Source organism: Schistocerca piceifrons, chromosome 1 (assembly GCF_021461385.2).
Source record: "Schistocerca piceifrons isolate TAMUIC-IGC-003096 chromosome 1, iqSchPice1.1, whole genome shotgun sequence".
Taxonomy (NCBI): domain Eukaryota; kingdom Metazoa; phylum Arthropoda; class Insecta; order Orthoptera; family Acrididae; genus Schistocerca; species Schistocerca piceifrons.
In genome coordinates this window covers 777644024-777660227 of record NC_060138.1, presented here as the reverse complement: position 1 = coordinate 777660227, position 16204 = coordinate 777644024, and the positions used below count along the sequence as shown (strand labels likewise).

At 39.5% G+C, this 16204-nt stretch overlaps 1 protein-coding gene across 4 annotated transcripts in view; it reads right to left on the bottom strand.

The window, feature by feature from the left end:
- The window catches only part of LOC124712666 (synaptic functional regulator FMR1), a 240306-nt gene that overhangs the window by 86772 nt on the left and 137330 nt on the right, over positions 1-16204 (bottom strand). For all 4 annotated transcript variants that reach the window (XM_047242889.1, XM_047242892.1, XM_047242890.1 and 1 more), the window contains 3 exons: positions 2952-3095; positions 2742-2854; positions 792-913 (listed from right to left, as the gene is read on the bottom strand). In XM_047242889.1, the coding sequence (XP_047098845.1) occupies positions 792-913; positions 2742-2854; positions 2952-3095 (379 nt within the window). The remainder of the gene's footprint in view (positions 1-791; positions 914-2741; positions 2855-2951; positions 3096-16204) is intronic.

The window sequence follows — 16204 nt, the reverse complement described above, 5'->3', positions numbered from 1 at the left end:
GAGGAGAGGTTCAATTAGAGAATGTCTATTGGAAATTATTAGGTTGCATATCTTCATACCTATCTGACCAGCTTACTAATGCCTGTCAGCAAAAACAGCCATCATAAACACTTCCAATGTTAGCAACAAAAGACAAGAAAACTCAGAAAGGGGAAAACTGTTCCTGTAAATGGAAGTTACAATATTACATAACTCAAGACAATTTGTTTCATACATCAAGTGCTTTGTTTATGCAAGGGTCTGTTGTATAATATATTCAACAGCAATATTACTCTGTAGGGAATATTTTTGCCTTCTACTTCTGTCACATTCTAAGAATCTTAACATTGAGAAGAATTACTTGACAAAAACTTTAATCATTTTAAATCCAATTGCACAGCAAGCAAATATTACTGCAGTGCCATTAATTCCACAAGTCAAATAACCGTTTTGTCCAAAGCCAGGGATGTTAAGTTTACCCACCATTGTGATTGACCAATGACTGAACAATCACATTCCTTAAACTATAGTAAACATTCGGTCTTGCTGAAATTTACTGAAATGGTGTGTTAGCAGATAGATTGACATGTTAATCTGCTTTTTAAGGACTTAATTTCAAGCAAAGATCAGCAGGTGGTGGGCTGACAGCATGTGACATCACTTACGATCTTTATCTATCGTTCCACCTCCTCCACCACCCTTGCTGCCTCTTCCTCGTTCACCGCCACCCCTACCACCCCTTCCCCGGCTTGATGATGGTCCTGGACCTTTTTTGCCATCCATATTATTGATGTAATCATTTATAGTATTACCCGAATTAAATCTTGCATCATTGTGTCGAGCACCACCACCACCTCCGCGTCCTCTGCCACGACCTCTTGCTGGCCCACCACGGCCCCGACTGCTCCCACCATCCATGTCTGAATTGTAGCCCCTAAAACAAAAATAATTGAGTGCAATTTCCAGTGATGTCAAATTTTATGAGAATAAAGAAGGCATGCAGAAATATCAACATAACTAATTGTAACAATGTGAAAAGGGTAGATAGCTACTCACCACAGAGGCATGGAGCTTCAGGGAGGCACAATGAGAAAGACTTAAATATTTTAGAGTGCAGAGAAAAATTTCCTCCTTCCAAATAGTATACGTACACACATTCACAAAAGCACAATTCGCACACACATGGTCACTGTCACTAGGCATCATGGTCTGACTGCAGACTGTGACTACATCTGACAGTCAGTCACCTGAAAGGGTTGGTTGGTGGGTGGTGGTGGTGGTGGTGGTGGTGGTGGTAAGGACGAACCATGGGTCAGGGAGGGAGAATAGGAGGGTAGAGATGGAGGAAAATACTGTGCTGCTTGAAGGAGTGTGCGGGGACTTGGTGGAGACAGATCAGCTGCCAAGTGCAGGATCGAGAGGCTGTGTTGGGGGGTGACAGGCAAGGGGGAGAGGAGGAGAGAGAAGGGGGGGAAACTAGTAGGTGCATTGGTGGGTGGTGCCAAGGGTCTTACTGACTCCTTCACATGCTAAAACTGCCATCCCAGCTCTGTCCAGAAACAAATCTCTCGTGCCTTTTCTCTCCTGTCATCATTACCTCCCACATACCCATTGTCTGGCCGTAAAGGAGCACTTCCTCTCGCTTCAGCCCCACCGAAGGCTGGAAAAAATACCACGTTCTCCACCAGGGTTTCAACTCTCGTCACACCCTGCTATGAAATGAATATCCACCCCTGACCCATCGCTTGACAGTGGCTTTCCACCACCCTCTGAACCTATGTAATATCCTTGCCCAACAATACTCCACCCCTGCTCCCAACCCCTTGCCTCATGGCTCATATCCCTGCAATAGACCTTGATGAAAGAGTTTTCCCCATATATCCTCCAATTACCACATACTCTAGTCCCATACCCCACCAAAGGCAGGGCTACCTGTGAAAGCAGCCATGTGATCTACATAATACACTGCAACCACTGCACCACTTCCTGTGTGAGCATGACAACTCACGAGCTGCCTGTCTGCATGAATGGCCACTGCAAAACTGTGGTCAAGAGAGCTGGACCATCTAGTTTCTGAACATGCTGCCCAACAAAATGTGCATCACTTCAACAATTGCTTCACAGCCTGCATCATCCGAATTCTTCCACCCAACAGTACCTTTTCTGAACAACAAAGGAGGGAAATCGCCCTACGATGTTTTCTTCGTACCTGTAACCCTCTGCCCCCAACCTGCCTATCCTCTTCCCAACTCCCACTCCAGCACTAAACACACCTTCTATCCCACCACTTCATCCACTATTCTTTTCCCATTTTCTTCTCCCCAGCCCTCCCACCCACCAGCACTGCCTACAGACTGCACCTGGCAGCCCGCCGTCCTGTCCCCGTCATGCCTCTGCTTGCTCCCACAGGCAGTACATTGTTTTCCCCCACCCTCACCCTCCTATCAATTCCAATTCCTCACACCATGTCACCTCTTTATTGCCCCACCTACCCCAGCACATTGTTGCTCACGTCAGATGGAGTCACAGTCTCCAACTGCGCCCCCCCCCCCCCCCAGATGGGTGTATGAGTTGTGTTTATGTGAATGTATTGTGTGTTTTCTAATCTGGAAGGAGGACTTTTTGTCTGAAAGGTTCAATATCTAACTCACTATTATGGAGCCTGCCTGTGACTCAATGCCTCCTCTATGTCACAAGTAGGTTTCTAATCTTTTCATAGTGTTATTCCATCATGGCTTTCCATTGTCTAATTATAACAGTACCTGTCATTGCGCCTCTGAATAGGGAAGTTCTGCATTGAGCCCATTGTAGTACCATGTATACTTCGTAGCTGTTGATCAATTTCCAACTTTTCTTGCCTTAATGCTTCCACTTCCTGCGACACAAAATCAGATAAATGAAATTACACCTTTTATAAAGCAATGAAATTCAAAATTCTTAATGCCTAAACCAAATACATCTCCAAACATTACCTTTAGGTGTGCTAAGTGATATTCCAACAGCACCTTTGCATTGGCTATACTTTCTACAGTTCCAACAAAAACGAAAGGAACTTGACCTTCTTCACGAGGGATTGTTGGCTGTGGTTCGTTATCTCCCTCTATTTTGACTCTAACCTGTAACAGAGAAAGCTTATGGATATTTGCACATAACCAAAATAAGTAATCTTTTAACTACTACAAATATGAAGCATAAATTAAAGCAGCTTAATATTACTACTATGACCATAGACTGTAAACCGTCCCATCACAGACAAAAAGGATACAAGGACTAAGTAATGAACAACTTTGGAAAATGCTACTGTGTTGAAGAAATTTTTTACATTAAGACCTCTCAATGGCTTGTAGCCCTTTCTCCTAATTTTCCTCAACTAATTCCTCTTTCCTACATGAAGGCAAATAAAGTTCTGGAAGTTCAGATTAGTGTTTTCTACTTTATATACTACTATCAGCATCAGCAATTGCACTTCTTGGAAGAAGGTACTTGTCTGACCTACCCTCCACCCCCAACGTATTACAATAATGCATACAAAAAAATCTTCAATGATCTTTAAGTTATGCTAATGATCACTATTTAATCCAAACATGCAGTTTGATGAAGAGCAGAAATTTTTGTACACAGAATGACTAATATAATGAATTTAGTCCGTTACATATGAATGCTTCAAAAATTTAAATAATTTACAGTAATATATAGGGGAATGAGGGATTTACTGCAGTAAGTAGAAGTATTAGTACAACTATTTTCTTACAGTAGAATTTATTAAGGGTGAGCAAATGGAAATTGACACTAGACAAAGTAATTTTTCAAGTGCCATCAGCACGTGACATGATGTAAAACTAACACCAGCTTAGACAGAGAGCAAACTTTTGAAGATATTACTGTGATGTGTTCCACTTTAGATGTCACATCAAAGACACACTATGGGCATCAAAAAGGGGTACGGGCACCTGCACTGTGCAACCCCCATTCCCACCCACAGGTGAGGACCCTCCCACAGCATCCACACACAGGTTATTGGTGCCTGGCAAGCGATCTCTCCACTGTTTAGAAGTATTAAAGGGGTATGGATTTACAACGACAAATCAGAGAAAGAGAAACATTATCAGAAGGTGGGGGGGGAGGGGGGAGGTAGCAACTTTATGTCTCCACAGGACATGGAACACCAATATGAAATGGGTGACAATTCGCCAAGTGGAGAGATACTTGTTACTAATATCCTTTTTAACAGCTCTGTGCCTCCTATTACTACAAATATAATAGACCCAATAGCAGACCCAATGTCTTGTCAAGGTATGAGTGAAATCAGTTGTTAGCAGATGCAAGGGAAGATGACAGACAAGTCAACAGGAGACAGGGCATCGACTCCTAACTGGCGACGTGCAGTCTGCACAGTGAAGAAATTGCAGTTAAAGCCCGCCTGTCATCTTCCTTTCTGCCCTTGAGAATTTGCACAATGAAAAATATTTAACAAGCAACATGAACAACAATATGATTGGCCAGAAGAATATGAGCCACCTAATCAGCAAGAGGCACATCCAACCATGAGCTGAGAGGGAACACTTTGCTTTTGAGTGCTACTGCCGCATTAACACGGGACATTCTGGTCTGGCTGCTGCTGAAAAATATGCACTGCCAGTGCATCCACGCGACAGACAACAGACCTCAGTGTGCCTGCACACTGTTTACACCACCACCACCACCACCACCACCACCACCACACGTCCACCCATCATCCGGTAAAATGTACTACAGCTGTCTCATCCCAGTGTGCCTGCCAGTTCTATTTGTCTCACAGCAATTATGATTTAAAACCCTGGAAACAATTGATAATCTTGCTACTGATAATGGACAAATAATTACTTCCTTCTCACAAATAAAGGTAATTTGTAAATTGTATCTGTATAGCTATTGCCTAAAATCACTTTAGTTTGTAAAAATAAATGTTTATGACTAATTTCCTTATTTATTTTTACAAACGATCTTGTGTGCCTCAACGATACAGATAGCCGTACCGTAGGTGAAATCACAACGGAGGGGTATCAGTTGAGAGGCCTGACAAACGTGTGGTTCCTGAAGAGGGGCAGCAGCCTTTTCAGTAGTTGCAGAGGCAACAGTCTGGATGATTGACTGATCTGGCCTTGTAACTGTTATATTGCTAGAGAAGGCCGAAATGCACGCTATAAGCTCACGCAGGATGGCGTGAGGTCTGAAACAGGATACGTAATGAATGCTATAAAGAAAAGTACGTAGCTTCTGGAATACTTAACTTTAATCCATAATTTGTATACATCGTTCTTGATGAGACATGCTTCATACGATAACTATCACTTGCTATGGCGCCTTGCTAGGTCGTAGCCATTGACTTAGCTCAAGGCTATTCTAACTATCTTCTTTGCAAATAAACGAGGCTTCGTCAGTGTTGCATCGCTAGCTAAGTCGTACAACTGGGCGAGTGCTAGTACGTCTCTCTAGACATGCCGTGTGGCGGCGCTCGGTCTGCAATCACTGATAGTGGCGACACGCGGGTCCGTCGTATACTAGCGGACCGCGGCCGATTTAAAAGGCCAGTGTGGTGTCTGGCGGTGACACCACAGTAACACTAACCAAAACGGCCTTACTGTGCTGGTACTGTGAATGGCTGAAAGCAAGGAGAAACTACAGCCATAATTTTTCCCGAGGGCATGCAGCTTTACTGTATGGTTAAATGATGATGGTGTCCTCTTGGGTAAAATATTCCGGAGGTAAAATAGTCCCCCATTTGGATCTCTGGGCGGGGACTACTCAAGAGGATGTCGTTATCACGAGAAAGAAAACTGGCTTTCTACGGATCAGAGCGTGGAATGTCAGATCCCTTAATCGGGCAGGTAGGTTAGAAAATTTAAAAAGGGAAATGGATAGGTTGAAGTTAGATATAGTGGGAATTAGTGAAGTTCGGTGGCAGGAGGAACAAGACTTTTGGTCAGGTGAATACAGTGTTATAAATACAAAATCAAATAGCGGTAATATAGGAGTAGCTTTAATTAATGAATAGGAAGATAGAAGTGCGGGTAAGCTACTACAAACAGCATAGTGAACGCATTATTGTGGCCAAGATAGAAATGAAGCCCACACCTACTAAAGTAGTACAAGTTTATATGCCAACTAGCACTGCAGATGATGAAGAAATTGATGAAATGTTTGACGAGATAAAAGAAATTATGGAAGTAGTGAAGGAAGATGAAAATTTAATAGTCATGTGTGACTGGAATTCGACAGTAGGAAAAGGAAGAGAAGGAAACATAGAAGGTGAATATGGATTGGGGCTAAGAAATGAAAGAGGAAGCCGCCTGGTAGAATTTTGCGCAGAGCATAACTTAATCATAGCTAACACTTGGTTCAAGAATCATGAAAGAAGGTTGTATACATGGAAGAACCCTGGAGATACTAGAAGGTTTCAGATTATATAATGGTAAGAGACAGATTTAGGGACCAGGTTTTAAATTTTAGGACATGTCCAGGGGCAGATGTGGACTCTGACCACAATCTATTGGTTATGAACTGTAAATTAAAACTGAAGAAACTGCAAAAAGGTGGGAATTTAAGGAGATGGGACCTGGATAAACTGAAAGAACCAGAGGTTGTACAGAGTTTCAGGGAGAGCATAAGGGAACAATTAACAGGGATGGGGGAAAGAAATACAGTAGAAGAAGAATGGGTAGCTTTGAGGGATGCAATAGTGAAGGCAGCAGAGGATCAAGTAGGTAAAAAGATGAGGGATAGTAGAAATCCTTGGGTAACAGAGGAGATACTGAATTTAATTGATGAAAGGAGAAAATAAAAAAAATGCAGTAAATGAAGCAGGCAAAAAGGAATACAAACGCCTCAAAAATGAGATCGACAGGAAGTGCAAAATGGCTAAGCAGGGATGGCTAGAGGACAAATGTAAGGATGTAGAGGCTTATCTCACGAGGGTTAAGATAGATACTGCCTACAGGAAAATTAAAGAGACCTTTGGAGAAAGGAGAACCACTTGCATGAATATCAAGAGCTCCAATGGAAACCCAGTTCTAAGCAAAGAAGGGAAAGCAGAAAGGTGGAAGGACTATATAGAGGGTCTATACAAGGGCGATGTTTTTGAGGACAATATTATGGAAATGAAAGAGGATGTAGATGAAGATGAAATGGGAGATATGATACTGCGTGAAGAGTTTGACAGAGCACTGAAAGACCTAAGTCGAAAAAAGGCCCTGGGAGTAGACAACATTCCATTAGAACTACTGATAGCCTTGGGAGAGCCAGTCCTGACAGAACTCTACCATCTGTTGAGCAAAATGTGAGAGACAGGAGAAATTCCCTCAGACTTCAAGAAGAATATAATAATTCAAATCCCAAAGAAAGTAGGTGTTGACAGATGTGGAAATAACCAAACTATCAGTTTAATAAGCCACAGCAGCAAAATACTAACGCGAATTCTTTACAGACAAATGGAAAAACTGGTAGAAGCTGCCCTCGGGGAGATCAGTTTGGATTCCGTAGAAATGTTGGAACACGTGAGGCAATACTGACCCTACAACGCATCTTAGAAGAAAGATTAAGGAAAGGCAAACCTAAGTTTCTAGCATTTGCAGATTTAGAGAAAGCTTCTGGCTATGTTGACTGGAATACTCTCTTTCAAATTCTGAAGGTGGCAGAGGTAAAATACAGAAAGCGAAAGGCTATTTACAAATTGTACAGAAAGCAGATGGCAGTTATAAGAGTCAAGGGACATGAAAGGGAAGCAGTGGTTGGGAAGGGAGTGAGACAGGGTTGCAGCCTCTCCCCAATGCTATTCAATCTGTATATTGAGGAAGCAGTAAAGGAAACAAAAGAAAAGTTCGGAGTAGGAATTAAAACCCATGGAGAAGAAATAAAAACTTTGAGGTTCGCCAATGACATTGTAATTCTGTCAGAGACAGCAAAGGACTTGGAAGAGCAGTTGAATGGAATGGAATGGACAGTGTCTTGAAAGGAGGGTATAAGATGAACATCAACAAAAGCAAAACTAGGATAATGGAATGTAGTCGAATTAGATTAGGAAATGAGACATTTAAAGTAGTAAAGGAGTTTTGCTGTTTGGGGAGCAAAATAACTGATGATGGTTGAAGTAGAGAGGATATAAAATGTAAACTGGCAATGGCAAGGAAGTCGTTTCTGAAGAAGAAAAAATTGTTAACATCGAGTATAGATTTAAGTGTCAGGTAGTCGTTTCTGAAAGTATATGTATGGAGTGTAGCCACTTATGGAAGTGAAACATGGACGATAAATAGTTTGGACAAGAAGAGAATAGTACCTTTTGAAATGTGGTGCTACAGAAGAATGCTGCAGATTAGATGGGTAGATCACATAACTAATCAGGAGGTATTTAATAGAATTGGGGAAAAGAGGAGTTTGTGGCACAACTTGACAAGAAGAAGGGACCGGTTGGTAGGACCTGTTCTGAGGCATCAAGGGATCACAAATTTAGCATTGGAGTGCAGCGTGGAGGGCAAAAATCGTAGAGGGAGACGAAGAGATGAATACACTAAGCAGATTCAGAAGGATGTAGGTTGCAGTAGGTACTGGGAGATGAAAAAGCTTGCACAGGATAGAGTAGCATGGAGAGCTGCATCAAACCAGTCTCAGGACTGAAGACAACAACAACAACAACAACAACAACAACAACTTCCTTATGTTCTTGCAGCTGGCACTCCTAATTCAATTACATAATGTGCAAATGCCACACAAGTTCCATTTAAAATATTGTGATTCCTTTTATTTAACAAATAAATGCTGCACACACTAGTGCAATATAATATTCAACCACCAAATATATTGTGTCCAATGTAAGGTCTGTTTTTCCATTAACTGCCAACGGCTCATTATTTTGTAATTAAACTCCCATGTTTAGTTGCTCTGGTATTCAGCTTTTCTAAATTAATGAAACTTTTGTTTGATATTATCATAATCTGACTGAATGGCATGGCAAGCAGTTAGCAGTAGACTTATGGACAGAACACTGGAGTATATGTTGTTTGGATGTGGCTTTCTTTTGAAGTTCTGTTTCAACTGCAATTTCATTTGTTTTCTCTTTTGTATCTCTTGCTGTCTCTTTTGTATCATCTCGGCACTGAATCAACACAAAATTTTCAGATACATGACAAGCTTTGTCTAATGATCTCAAACAGATCTGGTAAGAGTAATCATACATCTGTGGAAGACAATACTGTGATGGAAGATGCAACAGATGGTGTGCACTGCCATTCCACACACAAAATGAATTATGCAAAGAGCAACAAACAGAAAATTATTGAATAGTAATGATGGCAGACTCAGAAGAGCAAATAACGTGCAAAATCTGCGAAGTATTCACTACTTTGTAAGAGAAATTGACAATGTCCCTAACCAAGTTAATGTTGCATTACACCTGGAGAATGGTACATCACCGTAACGAAAAATTGTGCAGCAATGCGAAGTTGTAGATGGAGATAGCCACAGCCTTGCTAGAATATGCTGGAATCCAGACATGACAGGAATTAATAGCAGTAAGATTTGTTGTCAGAGTGTGTGGCTCACCATGTCACTTGTTTTGACACATATTAAAGCATTATTAGTTCATGCACTCTCACAGAATTCCTTCCTTGTGATCTTTAGGTCATTAAAAGAGACAGGATAAGAAAAACACTAAGTCACAGAAGAAGTCAATAACTGGCAGTTACCCACTCTGCAAATAGTGGTAAATTAAAATTGGCACTTGCTAGAGGACCTGAACCATTTGGATATAAAAAGGAGTGATTTGACACCTAGGTCAAGACATAGACAACACTAAGGCAATGTGCTGCCTCTAGGTCCAACCACAGCTATGAACTTTGTTAATGATCAGTCAGAAAACAAAATCTGATATAGGTATGATGCCTGAGGGTTTGTATTACTTTCGTATGAATGTACTGAGAAGTATAGGAATTTCCAGATAAAGTGATAATATGTAAAATTGTTGACAATTTTAAACTGAGAATCAGTTTTAAGTTAAAGAGAAGAACAACTTTGAAAACATATTAATTCAGACTTGTCATCAGTAGATATATGAGAGTTGAGCTATGTTTGTGGTGTTAGTTGAGTTATTGATTGTGTGTGGCAGTATCAACGCTTGATAAATAAAAGCCATGACAATTTGGGGGATAACAACTGCTAGTGTTTCTGAATGTGATATATAGTAAATAACAAAAGTAGCATTGGGATATATGCAACACGTTTCAGGAATGGACAGCACTGGAGGTGATGGAGACAGTAACATAAGAGGAACTTGCTTTGGAAGAGATGCAGTATCATTGATATTTAATGAAGGCATGTGATATATGGAGTGCTTTTTTCGGGGGTGGGGGGGTGGGGGTGGGGTGAAGTTTTAGAAGGAAGAAGTTCTGGTTTGTTGATGAAAGCTAAGATACTGGCAGGCACTGGGACTAAGAAGAGGATAATAATTCAGTAGGGAAGATGCATCTAAGGAAAACTGAGGAAAGGGCAGCATCAATTGATGTGCAAGAAGTCAGAATCTGAAAGAATATACCCCATACAATTCCTGAAACTATATCAATGGCTTTACATGCAGAATTTTAATGCTAGAAGAGAAATTACATCATGTGCCACAACAGAAGGTGTCAATATTATGACAAAATTGCAAATGGAAAGTTGCACAAACTTCACAGAGTGAACTGTAGTAGTTCTTGTGCAGAAACCTGGAAAAACCCATAAAGATATTCAAGTAGCATTATATATATATATATATATATATATATATATATATATATATATATATATATATATGTGTGTGTGTGTGTGTGTGTGAGAGAGAGAGAGAGAGAGAGAGAGAGAGAGAGAGAGAGAGAGTTAGACATAATAAAGGCAATAACCAGCCAATGTACAGAGATATTTAAGTTATTCCATTTGTGAATTGGGAGATACATTGTTAACAATTCTGTACCTTTGATTAGGTGGTGTGAGGCAAGTTGGAACTTTCAATGCAAGAAATGTATTTTGTAGAATAGGGGCACATTTATGAAAAGGAGGTTAATTTCAAGTAGGAATAAGGCAGCATTGCAACTAATGATACTTTGTAAATTAATGGTATGAATGTTACATGTTTGGAGTACGAAATTGACAGACAAATGAGGTTCACAAGCCAAATATTGCAGAGGACTGTGAGAATGAAGAACATCTGAAAATAGTGTAATGTTTAAGTCTGTAACAGATGCTATGAACTAGTAATTGGCACCGTAAGTGAAAGGCATTCATATACAATCAAAGAACTTATCTGGGCTTACCCATGAGTATTATTAATTATTTTTATTTAATTGACTTCCTATGAATTACTGTACATTTTCATTTGCATTTCTTTATGCTATTTTCTATCCTTATTACGGGTCATCTCCAGTGCACAACTTTTTTATGCATACATACATTTGAGGTGAACATGTTGCCACAACACTTACCATTGCAATGGACATATCTTACACCTTGTAGCTACAAAAAGCTGGACGTTATTGACAATGTCAGTATAGAAACGGGAATTAGCGATCATAATGTCATTACAGCAACTACGATTATGAAAGTTAATGAATCAGTCAAGAAGGCTAGAACAGTATTTTTGATAGATATAGCAGACAAGCAGTTGTTCGCATCTCAATTACAGAGTGAGCTTACATCACTTAGTTTCAGTAAGATGAACGTAGAGGAATTATGGACAAAGTTTAAGGAGATTGTAAATTATGGTCTAGTAAGTTATGTGCCTAGCAAGTAGATAAAGTATGGAAAAAATCCATCATGGTTTAACAATGAAATTAATAAGATGCTGAGGAAGCACAGGTTCAAAAGACAACACATAAATGGCAACAAGCTAAAGTTAGTTGAGATTCGTGCTTACGTGAAAAGATCTATGCGCGAACCACACAACTACTACCAGTGTCACGCCTTTACAATAGAGCTGGCACAGAACCTGAGAAAATTCTGGTCCTATGTAAAACGGCTAAGCAGGTCTCAGACTTAGATTCAGTGACTTGTTCACCAGTCTGGTGTGACAGTCGAAGGTAGAAAAACAATAGCTGAAGTTTTAAATTTCACATTCAAGAAATATTTCATGCAGGAGAATTGTGCAAGTATACTGTCATCTGACCATTGGACAAACTCCTGTATGGACGATATAATAATAAACATCCCTGACGTAGGACAACAACTGAAAGATTTGAAAGCAAATCAGCAGATTTAGATGGAATCCCAATTCGGTTTAACAGAGAGTACTCTGCAGCATTGGCCTCTTATCTAGCCTGCATTTATTGTGAATCTCTCACTGAGCACACAGGCCCAAAGATTGGAAAAAAGCACAGGTGACTCCAATATATAAGAAAAGAAAAGAATGGTCCCACAAAATTACAGACCAATGTCCCTAACTTCAGTCTGTTTACAGAATCATTGAACATATTCTCAGTTCGAATATAATAATTTTCTTGAGACTGAGATGCTTATGACCACAAATCATCATGGTTTCAGAAAACACCAATCATACAAAACACAGCTTGCCTTTTTCTCTCACGATACATTGAGAAGTATGGGTGAAAGGCAGATTCCATATTTCTAGATTTCGGGAAAGTGTTTGACATAGTACCCCACTGCAGGCTGGTAAAGAAAGTACAAATATATGGAATAGGTTCACAGATATGTGAGTGGCTCTAAGACTTCCAAGTTACAGAACCCAGTACATTGTCCTCGACAGTGAGTTTTCAGACACACTGGTATGGTCAGGAGAGCCTAGGGAAGTGTGATAGGACTGCTGTTGTTGTTGTTCTATCTATCTATCTACCTAATATGATGATGCTGTGGTGTATGGTAAGATGTCTAAGTTGAGTGACTGTAGGAAGATACAACATGACTTAAACAAAATTTCCAGTTGGTGTGATGAATGCCAGCTGGCTTTAAATGTAGAAAAATGTAAGTTAATGCGGATGAGTAGGAAAATTAAACCTCTAATGTTCGGATACAGCATTAGTAGTATTGTACTTGACACAGTCATGTCGTTTAAATATCCGTGGGTAATGTGGCAAAGTGACACGAAATGTAACAAGCACGTGAGGAGTGTAGTAGGGAAGTACAAGCGTTAACTTACATTTATTGGGCGAATTTTGTGAAAGTGTAGTTTACCTATAAAGGAGCCTGAAATATCTGATGCTACTGCGACCTATTCTTGATTACTGCTCGAGTGTGTGGGATCGGCAAAAGGTCGTATTAAAGGAAGACATTGAAACAGAGGCGGGCTGCTAGATTTGTTATTGGTAGGTTTGAACAATGCTGAAGTGTTATATAGATGCTTTGGGAACTCAATTGGGAATCTCTGGGAAAAGGCGACATTCTTTTTGAGAAACACTGTTGAGAAAACTTAGAGAACTTGCATTTGAAGCTGACTGCCACACAGTTCTACTGCCACCAACATACAATGGTTGTACAGACCACAAAGATAAGATACAACAAATTAGGGCTCACACAAAGGCATAATGACAGTCTTTTTCCCTTGCTCTATTTGCAAGTGGAAAAGGAAAGCAAATGACTAGTAATCGTACAGGATACCCTCCGCCATGCACCGTACGGTGGCTTGCAGAGTATCTATGCAGACGTACATTTTTGATTCAGATGTAAACTTTGGATCATGGAAATTGAAAGTATTCTTGTTTTCATTAAATGTTTTTCATGTATTTCTGAATTTATGTTTGTCACAGATTCTCAAGAGACTGCCCTAATCAGTGTTTTTGATAGGTGGCAGTATTCATGTATCTAAGGTTTTTTCTTACAGTCCTCAGGAAGTTTAATCTTCGGGTCTCAGATTAGATTTACTTTCATTCCAATTGATCGGTAGTGAGAAGGTCCTCCAGGATGTAGAACATGACAGAAAAACAACAATACATGACTAATATTTACAACTAAAACAAATAAGCTAATGTACCATTCCACAGGTCCCAAGTGGAATGATTATCATTTTTAATGAACACACTATGAAGAGAGTCATTTTACTAATACTAATGCACTGAATTTAAAATAAACACACACACACACACACACACACACACACACACACACACACACACACACACACACACAATTAAAAAAATTAGTTGGTTTTTTTTTTTTTACTGAGAAATTCATCAATGGAGTAGAAAGAGTTGGCCACCAATAAATCCTTTAGGCTTCTCTTACACTGAATTTCATTGGTTGTTAAGCTTTTTATGGCTGCTGGCAAGTTATTGAAAATGTGTGTTCCTGAATAATGCACACCTTTTTGCACACGACTAAGTGACTTTAAATCCTTGTGAAGATTATTCTTATTTCTAGCACTGATTCCATGAATTGAGCTGTTGATTTGAAAAAGTGATATTTTTAATGACAAATTTCATTGAGGAATAAATATATTGGGAAGCAGTAGTTAGTATCCCTAGTTCCCTAGACAGGCTGCTGCAGGATGTTCTCGAGTTCACACCACATATTAACTCTCACTGCACGTTTTTGTGCCTGGAAAACTTTAGCTTAGCTTGATGAATTACCCCAAAAAATAATCCCATATGACATTATGGAATGAAAGCAAGCATAGTATGCCAGCTTTTTCATTTTTATATCCCCTATGTCTGACAAAATTCGCATTGCAAACATAGATTTGTTAAAATGCTTCAGCAGTTCTATGGTGTGCTCCTCCCAGTTGAATTTATTATCAAGCTGTAATCCCAAGAATTTAACACTGTCCACTTCTTCTGTCTTCTTGTCATCGTATGTTAGACACACACTCGTGGGACACCCCTTACAAGTTGTGAACTGCATGTAGTGTGTTTTTTCAAAGTTTAGTGACAAAGAATTGGCTAGGAACCAGTGATTAATGTCCACAAATATTTTATTAGCTGATCTTTCTAAGACTACACTTGATTTGCTATTTATTGCGATGTTTGTATCATCGGCAAACAAAACGAACTTGGCATCTGGTAATGTTACAGATGAAAGGTCATTGATATACACAAGAAAAAGTAATGGCCCAAAATGGAACCTTGTGGGACCCCACATGTAATTAGTTCCCAGTTGGATGATGCCTGAGAGCTTGATACATGGCTCTTTCCTAATAACACCCTTTGTTTCCTGCCAGAGATAAAAGATTTGAACCATTTTGCAGCATATCCTGTTACACTATAATATTCTAATTTATTTAAAAGGATATTGTGATTTACACAGTCAAATGCCTTTGACAGATCACAAAATATACCAGTTTGCCTTCAATTTTTTTGTCTAATGAATTAAGCACATTTTCACTGTAAGTGTAGATAGCCTTCTCAATATCAGAACCCTTTAGAAATCCAAACTGTGACTGACAGTATGTTATTTGAGATAAGATGGTTATAAAGCCGACTATACATTAATTTTTCTAAAATTTTTGAGAATGCTGGCAACAGTGAAATTGGACAGAAATTTCATGCTATTTCTTTATCTCCCTTCTTAAACAGTGGCTTAACTTCAGCATATTTCAACCATTCAGGAAATATTCTACTGAGAAATGACTGGTTACACAGATAGCTTAATACGTTACTTAGCTCAGAATCACATTCTTTAACTTTGTTGATATTTCATCATACCCACTAGATGTTTCTGATTTTAAAGATTTTATGATGGACATTATTTCTGCTGGGGTAGTGAGGGTCAAATTCATATTATGGAAGTTACTTGAAACGTCTGGTCTGAGGTATTCCATAGCACCATCTACGGAACCTGACAACCTCATCTTTTCAGTAACAATTCATTGGACTTTTCTATAAAGATATTATCAATGGCTGTTTGTGAGTGATTGGTTATCCTAGTGGGGAACTTTACAGTGGGAATTAGGTTGAATGATAGTGTTACTAACTCAAGTAAGTTCTTATTGGGAGAGTATTTAAGGAAATCTACATTGAAATCACCAGCAACCGCTATTTCTTTGTTTTTGGTTGTTAAATGGGCCAGTACAGTATGTATTGGTGTGGATAAAAGCATACTATTTGTTTACTATTAAAAACAGTCTTGATCACGATTAATTTATCAAGGTGACCAGTTTCAACCACTACTGTGGTCATCTTCAGACCTCTTTCTGTCGGAGAATCACTAGTAGTGATGAAGATGACCACAGTAGTGGTCGAAACCGGTCACCTCGATAAATAAATCCTGATCAAGACTGTTT